General features: G+C 44.1%; 1 protein-coding gene across 3 annotated transcripts in view; it reads right to left on the bottom strand.

The window, feature by feature from the left end:
• LPIN1 (lipin 1) overlaps positions 1 to 18578 on the bottom strand; it is a 162279-nt gene that overhangs the window by 11326 nt on the left and 132375 nt on the right. For all 3 annotated transcript variants that reach the window (XM_021710338.1, XM_021710337.1, XM_021710339.1), the window contains 4 exons: positions 13715 to 13841; positions 12256 to 12404; positions 11684 to 11770; positions 2252 to 2404 (listed from right to left, as the gene is read on the bottom strand). In XM_021710338.1, the coding sequence (XP_021566013.1) occupies positions 2252 to 2404; positions 11684 to 11770; positions 12256 to 12404; positions 13715 to 13841 (516 nt within the window). The remainder of the gene's footprint in view (positions 1 to 2251; positions 2405 to 11683; positions 11771 to 12255; positions 12405 to 13714; positions 13842 to 18578) is intronic.

Consider the following 18578-nt stretch of genomic DNA (forward strand, 5'->3'; position numbering starts at 1 on the left):
GGGGGGGGGGGGGGGGGGGGCTGCTCTCCAACGCCACAGAAGTCTCATTAGTTGCCAAGCAGCACCAGAGCTCCAGCTCAAGTTCTTACTTCAGAGCCCTCTTTGCCACCCCATGCTGAGAGCTTATTTTTGCCACCTGTGCTACATGCATCCCCACCCACTACATTCCTTTTACTTCATTCCAATTCAAACCTAGGCAGTATAATAAGAATTGCACTTAAAGAATCTTGCGTCCAGGTGCAGTGGCTCATGCTTGTAATTCCAGCACATTGGGAGGCCAAGGTGGGAGGGATTGCTTATGCCTAAGAGTTCAAGATCACCCTGAGCAACACAGTGAGACATCGTCTCAACAAAAAACTCAAAAAACTAGCTGGGTGTGGCGGCATGCACCTGTAGCCTCAGCTACTCAGGAGGCTGAGACAGGAAGATCACTTGAGCCCAGAAGGTTGAGGCTGCGGTAAGCCGTGATCATGCCACCGCACTCCAGCCTGGACAGCAGAGTGGGAACCCGGCTAAAAAAAAAGTCTTGTGACGTAAGGTCACATGTGCTCATGGTAAACTTAGCCATCAATTCTAGAAAATTTGCAGGGCAGTCAACACACAGCAGCCCTGGGAAGGACCTGGCTGGTGGCTATCTGCCCCAGGAGTACCTCCAAGAGGACAAACAAATTGTAAGGTTTCCGAGACCCACCTGGGCAGGCGAGACCTCATCTCTACAATAAATCAAAAAATTAGCCGGGCGTGGTAGCACACGCCTGTAGTTCCAGCTACTTGGAAGGCTGAGGTGGAAGGATCGCTGGAGCCCCAGCAGGTCGAGGCTGCGGTAGCCGGGAGTGGCCACTGCACTCCAGTCTGGGCAACAGTGAGACTCCAACTCAAAAAAAAAAAAAGGTTTCCTTTTAAAAAAAAAATAATTCCTCACTGGGAAAAAGTAATACATCTTGAACAACGTTACTTAAGTAAGGAAACAAAAAGGGTCAATTTAAATTTATTTTTAGTGACAGGATGTCAGAGTAACAATGTCTACTTTTCACTTGGCCTAACAAAGCCTTAGCACTTAGCGTATGTTGAAGAGTAGCTTGTTGTAAATTGTCAGCATAGCTTAGGGACACAATCTTATTAAAATATCAGGATTTCTATGGAGATCTATGCTGCCAAGATAGATGTCAGGACTTGACATATATAATAGGTTTTGCCTGACTTTTCTCCCTAAAATGTGCAAGTTTTTATTTGAGATTTTTTACTATAGAAAAAAAAATTTGCTCACACAAAACAAGCTATGATGGCAACGATATCTACAGGGCTAAAGAAAAATGCTCAGGAATCAACATGGCATTTTGAGCCCATCTAGATTTTTCCATCGTTTGCAGGGTTAGCAGCAACAAGCAGTTCCTCTGGTCCTCAAATTCAGGAGAATCATGTCAAAGCCTTTCACTGGGTCTTAAAGACCAAGTATATGACAAACAGGCTGATACAATTAGCCTTCAGCAGGGACCAATGTCCCGTGGTTGACCACAAACATTAGGCTTTGAGAGAAGCCTGGGAAATTACCCTGAACCTCAGTGAACTACAGGGAAGCCCAGCATTTTCCTCCCTGCACTCCATGGGGCCAGAGTAAGTTGGCTTAAATGCCTCGAACATGGCCTAGAAAGTAAAGACAGCAGGGTAATCAGAAATTGGCTAAAAGAAAGTCTGATAGAAGACGCTTAAAAGAAAACAGCATTCCTAGAACTCTGACAGAGTGTCCAAGGCCAGGTGGACAGTGGCAGTTGATAGAGGCGCCACTGAAGACCCCCAATGAGATGAATACAGTTGGTCCTCTAAGTGCCATGAAGACTCACCAGACCACTAAGGGAGAGAAGGTGCATGAGAGCCCCGCCAAAACAGGGGAACAACATGTGCAAAGGCTCAAGTACAGAATATTGTCTGGGAGCTGGAGCCCGAGTTGTAAAACCTGGAGAGAAATGTGACTAGAGAGGAGAAAAGCGGCAGGTCATGAAGAGCCACCAAGCACCAAGCTGATCTGGATTTCGTCCTGAGAGCCATGATGAGCCAATGAAGGGCACTGGTGGAGCTAATGGGGCAAGACCTACATTTTGAAATGGTTCTTCTGGTGTCCGCTATGGATCATGGGCATTGGTTGGAGAAGACCAGTTAGGAAGCCATGCTGGCAAAGCCTGCAGTTAGGAGGAGACAGGGCCCGAACAGGTCCCAAGATCCGGAATGGGGAGTGGGTACCAGGGTGCAGTACCTGTGCAGGGCAGAGAAGAGGCTGCTGGGACTCAGCAGCAGGGGTCCCTGGGGCAGCACTGTGCCCCTCTCGTTGACCCAGTGCAGATAGCCCCGGGTCATGTCCGCCATCCCGATGGCACGTGCAGAGCAGTAGAGAAACTTATATCCATTCCTGAAAAAGAGACAAAACATTCGTATTTAGTGACCTCACAAAATGGAAACTTTCTGCAATCATGAACCCTGATCCTAATCTGTTCCATGAAGAATGGCCCTGTCGTCAGTTCCTCCACATAGGAAAGTCCATCTTCTACAAAATCTTATTTGCATTTGAGAAATAAGCCTAAAAAAAATCTCTCTACTCTCTCTCTCTGGCTAAGATCCCGTTCCTTTGACCTCCTTTCTAGCAAAATTCTTTCAAAGACCTGTGTATAGGCACCGACTCCACTTCTTCATGCTACTTCCTCTCCTCAACCCACTCCAAACGGGCTCTCGTCCCCTCCCTTCCTTGTTGTCCTTGTAAAGGTCATCTTTGTTACCCATCTTGTCAAATCCAGGTATCAGCTCCCAATCCTTGAGGACGAGACTTCCCAGTGGCATCTGCCTTGGGGGCTCATTCCTTTCTCTACAGCCTCATCACTCAGCACCCTCATCACTCAGCCCCCAGGGCTCCACAGTTTCCTGGCTGGCTCCTCCTTGGTGGCTGTCCCCTCCCTCCCAGACACATCGTCTCAGCTCTCTGCCCAGCCGCCACATGCACACAGGGCCTTGGGCTTCATTTCTTCTCACATCCTCAGTCCCTAGGGGCCCTGGAGGTCTCACCCACTTCTACGGCTCTAAATGCCGTATCTAAACTGAAGCAACGAACACTATTCTTCTGTTAAACACAACTTTACAGCTTTAGCAAGACTCCGTTTCACTTTTTTTAACCTTTGGAAATGTAGTGCCTGGAATGAGATGTGCTATAAGGGTGAAATATACACCAGCTTTCAAAGCCCTCCTGTAAAGAAACAGAATGTAAAATATATTCCATTAATAATTTTCAGAGCCGGGCTCAGTGGCTCAGCCTGTAATCCTGAGCCTTGGGAGGCTAAAGTGAGTGGATTGCCTGAGCCCGTGGGTTCGAGACCCGCCTGGGCAACTTGACGAGACCTCACCTCTACAATAAATCAAAAAATCAGCCGGGAGTGGTAGCGCACATCTGTAGTTCCAGCTACTTGGAAGGCTGAGGTGGAAGGATCGCCGGAGGTCGAGTCTGCGGTGGTGAGACTCCAACTCAAAATAATAATAATAATAATTTTCAGGCAGATCTCGGTGGCTCAGCCTGTAATCCCAGCACTTTGAGAGGCCGAGGCAAGTGTATTGCCTGAGCCCGCGGGTTCAAGACCAGCCCGGGCAACTTGGCAAGACCTTGTCTCTACAATAAATCAAAAATTAGCTGCGTGTGGTGCACGTGCCTATGGTTCCAGCTCCCTGGAGGGCTGAGGTGGAAGGATCACCAGAGCCCAGCAGGTTGACACTGGGGTAGCCATGAATGTCCCACTATACTCCAGCCTGGGTGACACAGCAAGACTCCACCTCAAAAAAAAAAAGTCATATTCTCTAATTGTTATCATTTTTGAATACACTGGATTAAATAAAACATATTATTAAAAAGTTGTTGAATACCATCTGGACACTGATATCTCCCAAGTGCATATATATCCTGCCCAGACCCCTGTCCGAATCTCCGGGCCCATATACTCAACTCCACATCACTTATCAGATACGCAGTAGTACCTCAAACTGGGTTTATACGACACCAAACACTGCCCAAGACTTCCTCCTCAAGTCACCCTTGACTGCTCCGGGAGTCCCCACAGCTGAGTGCAATGGCACTCTCCAAAACTTCCCCGCCATCCTGAGTATTTGTTTTACTTACAACTTCAGCCCCCACCTCATGCCATCAGTAGGTCCCATCCGCTCCATCCCCAAAGCCCACCCAAGCCATCCCCTTGGCACCATCCAGCACTACTATCCTATCCACACCGCCATGGCCTCTTGGCCTCCACTGCTGCAACAGCTTTGAATCACCTCCCTGCTTCTGCCATGTGTCCACACAGTACCCTCAGAAAACTAAAATTTAATCTACTCACACTCAAAACCCTTCAAGAGCTGCCATCTCCCTCCGACATGACCCAGAACCTTCACTGCAGGCTGCGAGACCTAGAAGACCTAGTCCCTACCTCTCTCCACCCCATCTTCTACGACTGTCTAGTCCCTTCCTCATGGCAAATCTCACAGATGTTCTGAGCATTCCTCCAACTCACCATGCTCATTTCTGCACTGGTATTTGCGAGTGCTGTTTCTCCTGCCTCGAATTCCATTCCTCCATCTTCAGGGCCTGCTCGCTCCCTCACCTCCTCTAGGTCTCTGCTCAAATCCCACCTCCCCAGAGGGCCCTTCTCTTGACCTGCCTGCCATGTGATGAAACACACAGACCCACTCCTCATCCCAGCAAGGCCCACTGCTCTGCTCTATTTGTCTTCAGAGCCCTTATTGCTAATACTACATTTCAGTCTCTTGTTTGACTGCACCTCTCATTAATCCATGAACTCCACAAAGATGGGGACATTCCTTGTGATAACCCTGGTGCCAAAACAGTACTTGGCATGTAGCAGACACTTGGTGAATATTTGCAGAATGAGCAAATCAACTACCCACTTCCTAGCTGACTTATCGTTCTACCATAAATATTTTATGATGACCAAAGGAGGTGTCTCTAGAACGTTCAATACTATGCTCTTTAAAACCAAGAAACAGGAAAATTTTAAGACAAAAAGTATCTAGAAATATCAGCTTGTTTGGAACACAGGGATGGCATCTGAATATCAAGTGACCTTTTTAATTACTAAACATCTTTGTATTTTAGGTGTCTAATTAATGCAATCTTTTTTAAAAATCACTATTCTGTGTATAGTTCTCCACATCAAAGTCCTAAAAGCTGCCACCTGCAGGGGTCTGAGATGCTAATTTCACTCAAAACTTGATTTTCTGATATATTTCATAGTCAGATCATGTCAATGAGTTGATGTCAGCATGCAAGCATTCTTGCATTATTAAACTTAGCTGGAAGGTCAGCTTGAGGATGTCCTAATGGGGGAGTTGCTTGTTGGTGGCAGCAGGAATTATCCTTTGAGAGCCTTCCCTCCCCTCTTCAGTGAAAGCTGTCTGAAATGCCAACAAGTGCCTGCTGCACTTGCTGTCTTACTGGTGCTCCTCACAGGGAAGACCCCTCACTCAGAAGGGTAACCAGTGGTAGGACATGCCCTACAGGTCGGTCCAACCCAAGTCTCTGCTCAATCTGTGTCTCCTTCTGCCATCCCTTCAATGCACGCTCACTGAGCACTCCTGTGCCAAGCTGCATACAGGGCTTCAGAGGGGGATGGAGTGGGGAAGGGACACGGCATGGTCCTGTCCCACAAGAGCAAGGAATGCTGTGGGGCAAACAGTGACCAAAACAGGACAGGTGGGATCCAGGAGTAAGAAGGGACAGTGAATAAAGACGCAATACACAAACATATCGCCCTTGTTTCTCCAGCATTCTCGGCAATTGGAACAGGGCTCTGGGGAAATACCAGAGCAAAAAAAGAAAGAGGAATCCATGCCCAGGCTTAGTACATACAGTTTTCTCCTTCTGTCCCAATCTCTACATCCCTCTTAAAACACTGACTCAGGGAGATTTAAATAGTTTGGAAAGATTACCTTTGGGAGCATTTTGCAAGATAAGCCTCTACATTGGGAGTTTCTCAATGTTCACATCTGAGACAGGATAAACGTGCATTAAGAAAAAGAGGTCCTTATGTTGCTGTATCTCAAGATATTTAGCGGCATCCCTGGCCTCCATTCACTAGGACCAATAGCACGCCCCAGCCATGATTTTCAAAAAAATCCCAAGATACTGCCATATGTCCCACGGGAGGCAAAAGCACCCTCAACTGACAGCCACTGTTGTAGAGAAAAAGGAATCTGTAGCCTCATTTGCAACCATAAGAAGAAGGGTGATCACCAGTGACATTAAGAAAGGAGGGCTCAGCCGAACTTGCTGGCACACACCTGTAATCCCAGCACTTTGGGAGGGGAAGGTGGGAGGATCACTTGTGCCTAGGAATTCAACATCAGCCTGGGCAACATAATGAGACCTCATCTCTAGGAAAAAAAGAAGAAGAAAGGATCCACAGTCCTCTGTGCTCGGGCTCCTGCCGACTTTCTGGAGCCTCCCTTTCCGTGAACCCACTGTACACCTGCTCGTCTCCTGGCCTCTCCTCTTGTTCCTACTTCTATCTAGGATGAGCTTCCCTCTCCTTCAAAGCCCTACTCTTCCATGAAGAGTCTACTCAATGCCACCTTCTCATGGAAGCCTTTTTTGACACCTCTGACCAATCAGAATTAATTTCTCCTTCACTCATGTCCTACGAAATCAGTATCTCTCTCATTCTGCTTGCCCCTCACTGTATTATTACAGGAAGCTTTCAATGTCTCCCTCTCCATGATCACAAGCTTCTACTAAAACAGTTCCTGGTTCCTGGCAAGTGTGCAACCACAGAGTCCAGCTAGTTCCTCAGAGTTCCAACTGAGATTTGGCCTGGAAAAGTAACACTCAGCAGCAGTGCACACATACTTGTATAATCCAGCCACACATCCCAATAGCAGGGCACTTCTGGTTTAGCAATATCTAACAGATCATCTAATCTAATTTCCTCATTTTAGAGAAGAGAAAACCAAAGCTCAGAGTGGGGAATATACATGATACAAGAGTTCAGGGTTGCAGGCTTCTGGAATCCTAGCCCCTGGCTCCCAACCAGACCTTCCATACAGCTCATCATCCTATCTCTTCCTGGCAGAGAGTGATGACTTCGATAAACTAAGAAGAGCTGACATGCAAGAAAGAAATAACTGCTGTGAGCAGGAGAAGGAAAAAGATCCTAAGGAGGCCATGCATGATGATTTTCCACTCTCAGTCCACTGCCTTGCCAACGGCACACTCTTAGGCACAGGGGAACTGACTGATCTGTGGAAACACATTCAGTGTTCATTCTTGCTAAGTCATGAAGACACTGATTTCTGGTTACATGGGTATAAAAATATATATTATACATGGTAGAAAATTTGAGCAGTTATTGTACAAATTTAGGCTCCAAAAGACCCATTACCTCAAGGATCTAGCTATAGCGGGGGACCCCAAACAAACAAGAATTTATTTATAAAAAATTGTACTTATTCTTACATGTTTAAACTTCAGTCTCCTTCAAAGTACTCTTTGCTTGATGCAATACACCCATCAAGACATTTTTTTCCACTGCTCAAAACAGTTTTTGGATTTGTCAATTTTGATGACTTTTAGTGCTTCTGCTATTTATTGTTTCACCTCTTCCACATCTGCAAAATGTTTCCCTTTGAAGACTTTTTTCGTTGGGGGAAACAAAAAGTTGCCTGGGGCCAGATGGGGTGAATAGGGAGAGTGGGGCACAGGGGTCATGCTGTTTTTGGTCCAAAAAACACACTCAATACTCAGTGTGGTATGGGTAGGTGCATTGTCATGGTGGAAGAACCAGTCACCTGCTTGTTACAAAAGATTCACTGAACACCTCTCACAACAATGCTAGCTGGTACACTGATGATGATAGGTTCATAAAACACTTATATAGCAAGAGAAGACTGTACAAGATGTCCATCCTCCAAAAAGATAATTCAAGTTTTTTGGGGAGTCCCCTTGTATAATAAGAAGCAGTCTTTCTTTCTTTTCCTTCTACTTATTGAACACATCTGAACATGAAGGTGTTTCATATATCTTCCATATGTATTTGCTATAGCTCTCTTCAATCAATAACCAAGCATGCTTTATACTCTCTCAAAGAACAATGTGACAATCAACCTCACAGATTTCTCATGGGCTGAACATATTCAAACAAGTAATTAAATTAAGCAAATAAATAAATAAAATTGTTCTTTTCTGATATTTCAGACAAGTGGCTAACTGCAAGATCGGCCTTTTCATTTTCCAATACTGCAGTGCATATAATTTAAGTGGTACCCAAATTCAAGGGAAGCAGTATCAGGAAAGTGGCATGAGTTCGCAATCCTGAATTAAATGGCATCTCTTCCCTGGTGCCCTGGCATGCTATAACCATTTCTCTAAGTAATTCCTTGTGTAATCACAATACAGCTTCAAAAGAATGACCTAGACTTGTCAGAACAGTGAGTCACAAGCCCTTGTCAATTCTTTGTCCTGGCACTTCTCTCAACGTGGCTGCTGAAGGCCTTCACACAAGGTGACCTGTAAGAGGTTACAAAGATGGAATTTACTTTTACTAAGAGTTAGCTACAGAAACCTGCCATCATGTCCAGCCTGGTCGGCCATGACAGAGACCAAAGCCAGGCCTGAGGTCTCAGATATCAATATAGAGCTTGGCAGCCAAGGGAAGGGTGAGGAGGTGAGAGCTGGCCAGGGTCATAGATTTGGGTCTGGGGAGGCTTCCTGATGACTGTAGCATTTGAGCTGGGCATTAAAGGCCAAAAAAATGTGTAGAGGCAAAAATCAGAGGTAAAGACCTGTCAAGCAGAGGCCTTCAAATGAGAATTGTTAGAAAGAAGGGAACAGAGTGCAGAGTGGGAAGATAGGAACAGAGTGCAGAGGGGAACAAGGTCACAGGATTAGAGCTGGAAGGTCTGAGAAGCAGCAGCTGAAAATAAGGGCTTGGCAGAAGGCTGGGACACAAAGCTGCCAGGTTTCGAAAGCTACACCAAGGAGCTTGTCCTTCTTCCTGTATTACTGAGCAGGGAGCGCCTAAAGGCCAAGGCCAAGCTGTTCTTGAGATGGTGCTTCAGAAGTTCTGGCCACCCCTTCAGATCACACTGGCCTGACTATTTGAGTGCCACTACCAATGAGTATCAAACCCAAGGACAAGAAAATGTCAGGCCTCCACATCACATTAGGCCCCCACCTCTCAACCAAAATGATAATTCACAAAGTATTCTGAAATCTCTCGGATCCTAACCAACAGATTTCACTCATTCTAAGTCAATCAATCAAAGAAAAAAATGGTCAGGTGTTCTTTGATAAGCTACACAACTTTATTTTTCAAGAAGATATCTCTTCTGAGAAAATCCAAGAGAGATACAAATCAAGACCAAAAAAAAAAATTTAAAAAGCAACTGTGCTCTTCTAATGTTACAATAAGGACAGGAATAGATCTATGTTCCAAAAACCAAATGAATCAGGCCATGAACTACTCAATATCCTGACCCACAAGGGTTTCTTTCTTTCAACTAAAAATAGATGCAATTTTCAGTGTCACGAAAAGCCAAGGCAGCTCATGAGTAGATTAATCCTTCTGAATGAAAGGTCAGCCTGCAGCGAGGCTGTGGGGAGGAGGTTCAGCAGAGACACCATCTACAGGAGCGCAGCCTGGGAGAAGCTTTTTAGAGGGCGATTCAGGAATATTGATCCAATCTTTAAATGTGATCATTCTCTGACCCGGGAATTCGACTTCTGGGAATCTAGTTTACAACAGGACTTCCCTAAGTGTGTGTGTCTTTATTTATTTATACGTGCATTCAATATCATAAAAATTATATGGAAATACTTATTGCATCACTGTGGAAATAGTGAAAAAAAGTGGAAACCACCTACATGCTCATCAATAGAGAACTAGTTAAATAATGTGTGATATATCCATATATTAGAATTTTGTATAGCAGCTAAAAAGAATAGAATATTACATAGGGTGAAACAGAAAGATATGATACAGAATTAAATAACGTGAGTACAGGTGTGGGAGTGAAAATAAATTTTTTAGGTTCAGCAAGGTAGAATCAAACTGTTCCCAGGAGTTCAACTTCTAGGGAAGGGATTAGCTTAACGCCAAGGCAGAGAGGAGTAAAATAAAACCTCTACACTTTAAAAATCTATAATCTTGGCCTCTTTTTATTTTTTAGGCTGCATGTATAGTTTTTGCAATTTTTAAAAGATGAAATATAGAAAAGTAAAGTTAAACCAATGAGCTGGGCATATAGGATGAAATCTGGAGCTTTTATTACTTTTTTTTTAAGAGTCAGGGTCTCACGATGTTGCCCAGGTTGGATTCAAACTTCTGAGTCCAAGCGATCTTCTCACTTCAGTCTCTTGAGTAGCTGATACTACTTGCATGCACCCAGCAAAATTCGAAGCCTTTAGTCCCACCAGGATATAAAGTCCTGGCTCGAAATCACTGTTCCTCTCCTGGATGCTAAGATCCCAGAGTCAGAGACTATCTAGCTCATGACAATGCCAAGCACCTGCCATAGGGCTGGGCACAATGAATGTTGGATGGATGAATGAATGAATGAATGAGGGCCAAGGAAACTTATTTCATCCATCTGTGTTCACAGAGTTCCAGAAATAGCTTTGGCTGGTGACCCATTCCCTGTCATCATGGGCCAGAGGCAAGATTAGGGTGGGAATCACGGGCCTGGGACTTCTATCCTGAAATTCACTAGGATGTAACTCCCTCATCCTCCCCACTCGTGCAAGACCTGTTATCCTGATGCAAACAGAGCACCTTCTAGCTGCAACTGGAAGGGAACAGGATGCACTGGAGGGAGAAATTTCACTCTTAGGGGAGACTCCAGTCAACAAAAGGTTGGAGAATTGTGGCTAAGTGGGTCAGACACTTGGACCTGGCAATCTAGCTTGGAGGAGAGGTGGAAAGGGGGAGTAGAAGGAGGGAGAGGAGAATCCCTGCAGGGTTCTAAACCCTGGAGGCAGACTAGAGCTATGGGAACTTGGACAAACATAACTTTCTGTTAATTTAACTTGCCTAAACACAGACATGACATTACATGCTTTTCAGAACTACTGTAGGATTTCAGCAAAATAACGCACATGCCCAACACAGGCTAGAAGTTTGAGAACTCCTCTCCAGCTTGATGCCTGGGCCATGGGCCCCATGGTGGACACTGTTCTGCTTTGGTTACTCACCAGAGCACTCCATAGACCGGATGGGTAAGACATGCACTGCCAGTTGCAGACCTGCACCATAACCAAAACTTGCTGGCATCTGCAAGTTTATAGCCTACAGGATAGCACTTGGCACATAGAAGCCCACTGTTTCTTTCTGGTTATCTTTGACATTCCTTGGTATGAAGTGAGACCCAATCCTACCCCTAATGCTGACATCTTCTACTTTCTCCTAGCAATTTTGATTCACTTATACTTCCTTTCATGTTTCTTGATATTGAACTCAAATTTGGATTTGCCAGGATTCACTGCACACACAGAAATCTCCATCACTCCCCACCCCATCACCCCTTTTTGGTCTAGATGCAGCCCTCTCTACAAGTCACCTAAAGCCTGGGCAGGAAAGATTCTGTGTGCAAAGTATCACGCACACACCAGCAGTGCACGAGAGTCAAGAAAAGAGCACTCTGTACTTACTGGCTCACTTTATGATACAGCTTAGCAATGCCCTGGTGGGTCCAATCCTTCCCAAGGGTAGGCAAAATGTGGCCAAGAGTATCAGATCTAAATAAAGAGAAAAGAGAGAAAAATATCATAAAAATCCTATTCAGATTCATTGTACCATGTATACCTCATAAAAAATGCAAACAAGACCCATGACATTCTTTCTGGACAGAAAGCCCAAGGCTCAAGTCACCAAATGAGCATGCTCGGGGTGGGACATGGTAATCACAAAAGGATACCTCCAATGTGATCATGCATCAAGGCCCGTAGTTTGCTAAACCAAAGTGAAAAGGTGCTCTTCAGGAACATGCACAGAAGCAACAAAGTCAGGGAGATAATACCAAAAACCAAGCCCTAAGTAGAGCTACTGAATTCAAGGAACAAAAAAAAAAAAAACTACATAAACAGCCCTGACTGCACCAGAAGGTGAACCATACAAGTCCCACGAGGTCACCCAAAGAGGAGACTTGGAAGTGCCAGCACAAGGCCTAGTGGTAACACGTTGAGCAAAGAAATCTACCACGGCCCCAAGCCAGCAGATGTACCTGGTGATTGTTCCATCAATATCAGAAATGATGACTTTATCATCCCAGTTCCAGAGGTAGATAGTGCCTTCACAGCGGCAGGTGCCTTGATACTGTGTAGTGACGCTGAAAACCACGTCGTTGGGGCCGTTCTTCAACTTCAAGCTTTTCTGAAAGACATGAATATTTTGGATCAAGAAATATTTTACTTCTGTTCCACGAGAAGCAGGATTAGGTTTTATGAAAACAAATCATTAACTTAGGCAACTGTATAATTCTTTCTCCCCATCCGTTCCTTACTGTAGTTCTTTTGGGGGGTGATAGGCAAATCTAAGCCTCAGTTTCTCTTGGGCCTCCTTGTAATGCTACTTGCCCACTTCCAGCAAAGGCGTTCTACTTGCAGGGATAATGCTAACTTGATCCAGTATTTCTGGATAAGAATCATTAGACAGGGTTAAATGACAGGCTATAAGGCTTGGCATAATAAATCACAATTTCAGAATAGGCCACATTTCCCATTCTGTGCCTAAACAGGAAGGATCATGATTTGAGGAGACAAATTTAAGCCAAGTGTGAAAATACATGTATCTTGGTTATCAGTCATACCTCATATCCAAAAGAATATAGTCTAGACTCGGGGAAATCACACCAAATTCAGAAGGCAAAATTACTTTGTGGCAGTTTTGCACCTTTGTGCTGGGATCTCCTGGTGTGCACCAGCAGGCTGTGCAGACCCACAGGCTGCCTGACTCCATATGTCCCCCAGAACTGCTGGCAAAGCCCAGTGTCACACAGAGGATTCCACTGCAGGGTCCCACATGCAGCCTAAGTGGATGTCTGGGCCTGTTCTTTATCTTTTTCTATTAAACACCCTCATACCTAAGCCAGGCTCTCCACCAACTTGCAGAATAAATGCAAAAGACTTCATTCACAAACAAGCAAGGATACCTACTCACTGGTCACGGAAAAAAAGGATCCAGGAGAGGAAGGGGCTTGTAATTAAAACTCGTCTTCCACATATACTCAAAAAAAAAAAAAAAAAAAATTACTTTGTGATCAGTTGATGCCCTTGACCTGAATTTCTCTAAATTCCCTCACAACTGCTGATTTCCACCCATTTAAGAGATGAACTTGAGTTAACAAACATCTCTCTTAAAGCAAAAACACCCCTGAGAGATTTTAAAGTCTCTCAGTGATTGACACCTCAGGTTAAATGAGCTCAGTCAGACTGCCTTCCACTCAACACTTGAAAACAAGCGCCTCCAGGGCTGGCTGGGAAGAAGGAGAGACAGAAGGAGAAATAATACTAGGAGTCATCTAGGACAGGGACTCGAGTCAGGTGGAAACATGGGTACCAAATTGAGGGGCAGCAGGCTGGGATGAAAGGTGTCATGAAAGGAGCATGCAGACCATCACACACATCCTGAGTCTGCAGGACCCTCACGGGTGACGCCTTACAAACACGGAACAAGAGACTCACCAGCTGCTCTGAAGTGAGCCGGAGGGTCTTTTTGTAGCTGATATTAGACAAAAGAGGGAGGTGGCCCGCATTTGATGGCTTGGCAGCTGTGTGCTCCTCGTCACTGGAAGATGATTCATGCTTTATTCTGGAACACACAGTGATGTAATCACCAATTAGAAAATGCATCTGGGTAGCCATTAAAAATGCATTAGCTCTGAATCAATGACTAAGTCAATCAGAACTCTCCTGAGTACTGTCTCTTGGGTGGTCATTTACCATATGGCATTAAATTTATCAATGAACCCTCACTATATCCCCATTCACACATCTCTTTCATTATTCACGTGAGGGCTGCCTCTCCTCATTCACTTGCCTATTTACTAGCTATCATCATGCTATTTTAAGCCAATAGGTTCCTATTCATGACAAATAGGGGTAAATTCCCTCCTGGCCTAGGAGGATACTGACATACACTCTCTTCACATCTGAGACTGCAGGCAAAGCATGAGGAATCCAAGTTTCTACAAGTCCAAATTCATCCATCAGTTTCCTTGTGTATACCTCTCCAAATGCACAACTTCAAACACCAGGGTGCTTCTAAGACTTACAAACAGGTATCGGTGAAAACAAGGAAGATGCACCAATTCTTCCCTCCAGAATGCCTAAGCAGGTTATCACACAAGCAATGAATACCTCTTATTTGCCTGTGCTGAATCCATAGGCCAGAGCCCCTAACTCTTCTAGACATTTTTGTTTGGTGTGGGGCTGGGAAGTATGGGCTGGGAATCAGGCTCATTCTCCTTAAATAGTTCATCTAAAGCCTATCAGTAATTAGCTGTTCCTTCAATGAAAATCCTGCGATTCTTTTTTTTTTTTTTTTTTTTTTTTTACAGATGTGGGGTACAGCTCAGGGTTAGGTATACAAATGTTCATTATGCAGGCACCCTTGTTGATGAGAATCCTGCGAGTCTTACCGGCAGAAATGCTTCTCCCAGAGTGAGACGGTTGACGACAGGTTCCTGTGTTCATGTTTAGAATAAATTCACAAACATACAGAAGAGTGGGCTAGGCAAGCAGCTTTATTAAGCAAAGAAGAGCACACTCTCAAGAAAGGAGAGTGGGCAGAAACAGCTGAAGGAAAGCTGCTGTTTCTGCAGTCAGCTATTGGTGAGCTATAATTTTTAATCTGAGGGGTATTCAGTAGCAGGTTTGGGGATGGGTATCTCCTAGAAACAATTGGTCTCAGGGCTGGCTCTCTGTTACTCCCCCGTGACATCAGGTGGGGAGTTTCAGGCCTTATAGGGTCATACTGGTACTGTCATGGCCTCATGTGCATGATGGGAGTGGAAGGCTCCCCTAGGGTAAGTTTATGTTGACAGTATTACAATGAAGGTAAAGGAAGGTTATGGTTATCTTAGGTCAATTTTAGCTATTGATGCACATGCTCCAGAGGGTCTCTAAGCTAGTTCCTGCCTTGGTGGTCACACCCTGGATAGAAGGACTACAGTGCTGCAGGTGTATCTGATAAGAGTCTAACAGTAAGGTAGGTGTGAAGTATCCTACAGCTGGGCTGCTTGTCTGCATGCATGGTTTTGCACCAGATACTAAAGGCGGCAATGAGCTTGGAACTTTCCCACAGTCCTGAAGTTTTCCTAGTCTAACCTGCCCACTCTATCAATGCTCTATCGCTATGATATAATCCCCAACCCAGTAGTGTTAGCTCTGCCTCCTCTATGAAGTGCTGAGTAAATGTTTTAGAGTAAATGGAAAAGGCCAAATGGCCCCCAAAACAGGCACATCCCAAGCTACCAGAGGCTTCACCTTCCTGCAAAGCTTCTAGTTCAGCATATCCCTCTAGGCAAGATTAGCATACATACACAGAGCTCCATTTTATTTTTTCACTTTTTAAATTGATATGATATTCTGATACATGCACACAACATGCAATGATCAAATCAGAGTAATTAGCATATCCATCAGCTCAAACATTTATCATTTCTTTGTGTTGGGAACATTCCAGATCTTCTCTTTTAGCTATTTGAAAATGCACAACAAATAGTTGTTAACTAGTTACCCTACTCTGCTGTCAAACACTAGAACATTTTCCTTCTATCTAACTGTATTTGTATTCATTAACCAACCTCTCTTCATCCTTCTCTACGCCACCCTTCTCTCTGGTAATCATAATTCTACTCTCCACCTCCATGAGATCAACTTTTTTCGCTCCTACATGTGAGGGAGTCTAATACAATATGTCTTTCTATGCCTTATTTCACTTAACATAATGACCTCCAATTCCATCCATGTTGCTGGAAATGACACAATTTCATGCTTTTTGACGGTTGAATAGTATTCCATTGTGTATATAAACAGCATTTTCTTTATCCAGTCATTCACTTATCCACTTTCAGACACTTAAGTTGGCTTCATGTATTGGTTGTGAATAGTGCTATAATAAACATAGGGGTGTTAATATATTATTTCCTTTCTTTTGGATAAATACCCAGAAATTGGATTGCTGGACCATATTGTAGTCCTATTTTTAGCTTCTTGAGAACTCTTCATAGTGTTTTCCATAACAGCTGTACCAATTACCTTCCTACCAATAGTGTATATGAGTTCCCTTTTCTATGCCCCCTCTCCAGCATTTGTTATTTCTTTTTGATAATAGCTGTTCTAACTGGGGTGAGATGATATCCTGCTGTGGTTCTGATTTACATTTCCCTAATGATTAGTGATGTTGGACAAATGGGACTGTAGCAAATGCTGTTTCTGCATAGCAAAGCAAGCAATCAACAGAGTGAAGACACAACTTGTTAAATGGAAGAAAATATTTGCAAACTATTCATCCAACAAGGGACTAATGTCCAGAATATACAAGAGACTTAAACAACTCAACATCAGAAAAAAACAACTAATTCTGTTATAAAGTAGGCAGTGGAGCTAAATAGACATTTCTTAAGAGAAGACATATCAATGTGCATCTTATCTTTTTATCTCAACAAGTTCTCACCTCTTGATGCTAATGTCCTCTCCCTCTTTCACCTCTTGTGATTCCCCTTGCCCCCCTTTAAATCTCCTATGCAACTTACTGCTTCCTGATACCATATATGTTCATCCAAGAAATCCAATACTAAGGGAGGACACTGATCACAGCAGCCACACTTCTGTGTGGTTTTGACCACATCTTGTGAGGAGACCTGGCTCCTTCCAGTCCTAGGATGAGCAGCCCTCCCTAAGCACCTGCTCCCCCAGAAGAGGGGGTCTGTGGGCTTCGGGATGGTGGACAGGGGCTCATTCAACCAACACTTGCACGTTGTTGCCAGGCTTTGGTGCAAACTATCTATCCCTACTATCTCACAAGGCTTTTGTCTAAGCGATTGCAACCTAACAACCTTGGTGGGAGACACAGATTTGGAGATCCTGCAGCACAACTCTGGTGAATAGGTCATGGGAACAGGCGACTGTGTCAAAGGAGAAGGACAGAGCCTAGGCAAGAATTCTGTTGACCTGTGGTTGGGCTATGCTACATGTGGATGGAACAACACTGTGATACCAGGGACAGATTCTAGGTAGAGTAGAGATGGCACAGTAGTTTGAATCCGAAAAAAATTCAAGATTTCAATACCACAGTAATTTCAGGCTGTATTACCTTGGACAAATAACTTCTTTGTCTTTCAGCCTTAATTTCCTTATCTTAAAGAACAGAAGAACAAATTGTACCCACCAGCCAAAATGTTCAGGATGCAGGTAGACAACAGCCTGGAAAGACCTGGACCGGGAAACATGAATCCCAGCATAAGTCTCAAACTAGAGAATTTCTCTCTGAGCACCTCAGTCGTCAACAAAATGATATGTTCCCATAAAGGTGCCTTCTAGTTCCGACATCTGTGGATCCTGTGAACAATGTTGATTCTTCTGAACCAACTATCTAGAGGTTTTAAGGGGGGGGTGGTCAATATGGTCCTGGAGCCAGTCTAGCCCAACAAATGCTGGGGGACCCGGGGGGACAGATTTCCTTGTCAGGCAGAAGGAGAAGGAGGCTACAGGCCCCTCATTGAACAGGAAAATGTTTATGTTCCAACCAAACAGTTTGGAGTGAAATGAGATCCAAATGTGAACCAAAGCTCTTGGTGACAACAGATTGATGTGTGCCTCTGCCGGCAGAATGAGAAAGCTAAGTGCAATAGCTGTTATTTCCATCTGCCGCTTTAAAAAAAAAAAACTGAACTAAATTTGCACAGCATGCTATGTTTGAAGGAACATAGAAAGGAAAACACAGATACAAAGCCTAAAATGGGAGTTGTGCAGTTGGTTGTTGCTTGTGAAGCCCAGGGCAAGGACACGGTCACTTGCGGCTGCTACCTTCAGGATTTTGCCACCCTGCATGGAACAAAATGCTGCCCGTTTGGAGCCCTCACTGCCCCCCCTTACAATGGCTCATTAAATGTTGCTTGCTTTACAGCATCTGCAACAAGCAACAAAACAAAACAAAAGGGCTCATGTCACTTGAAAATCTGTGTTCAGATGAGTAGCTGTGAACAACATCTAAGTTAGCACTTGTCACAGTGTGCATTTTTCAAATGGTATTTTAATTATTTGTATGGTGACAAGCTGTTTGCTCAATTATGGGACTTTGGGGACTGTTCCGTCAATCAAGTCTGTCAATTAGGAAAACATTCTGGCACTTTTTTTTTCTTAGTCAACTGCATGAGTCTAATAAGGAAATTAAAAGTCTGAGACGCCAGTGTAAATTAAAAGATTTACATTTCTCAAGAGAACTTTATATTAATTCTTTTCAAAAATCTCAATTTCTTTTCACAAGAGGCAATTCTTAATTTTTCAGGTTTGACAAAGAAATGTAGTACAAATAACTCAGAAC

The sequence above is a fragment of the Carlito syrichta genome, unplaced genomic scaffold, assembly GCF_000164805.1.
Source record: "Carlito syrichta isolate Samal-C Ts95f unplaced genomic scaffold, Tarsius_syrichta-2.0.1 Scaffold288453, whole genome shotgun sequence".
In the NCBI taxonomy this organism is placed as follows: Eukaryota; Metazoa; Chordata; class Mammalia; order Primates; family Tarsiidae; genus Carlito; species Carlito syrichta.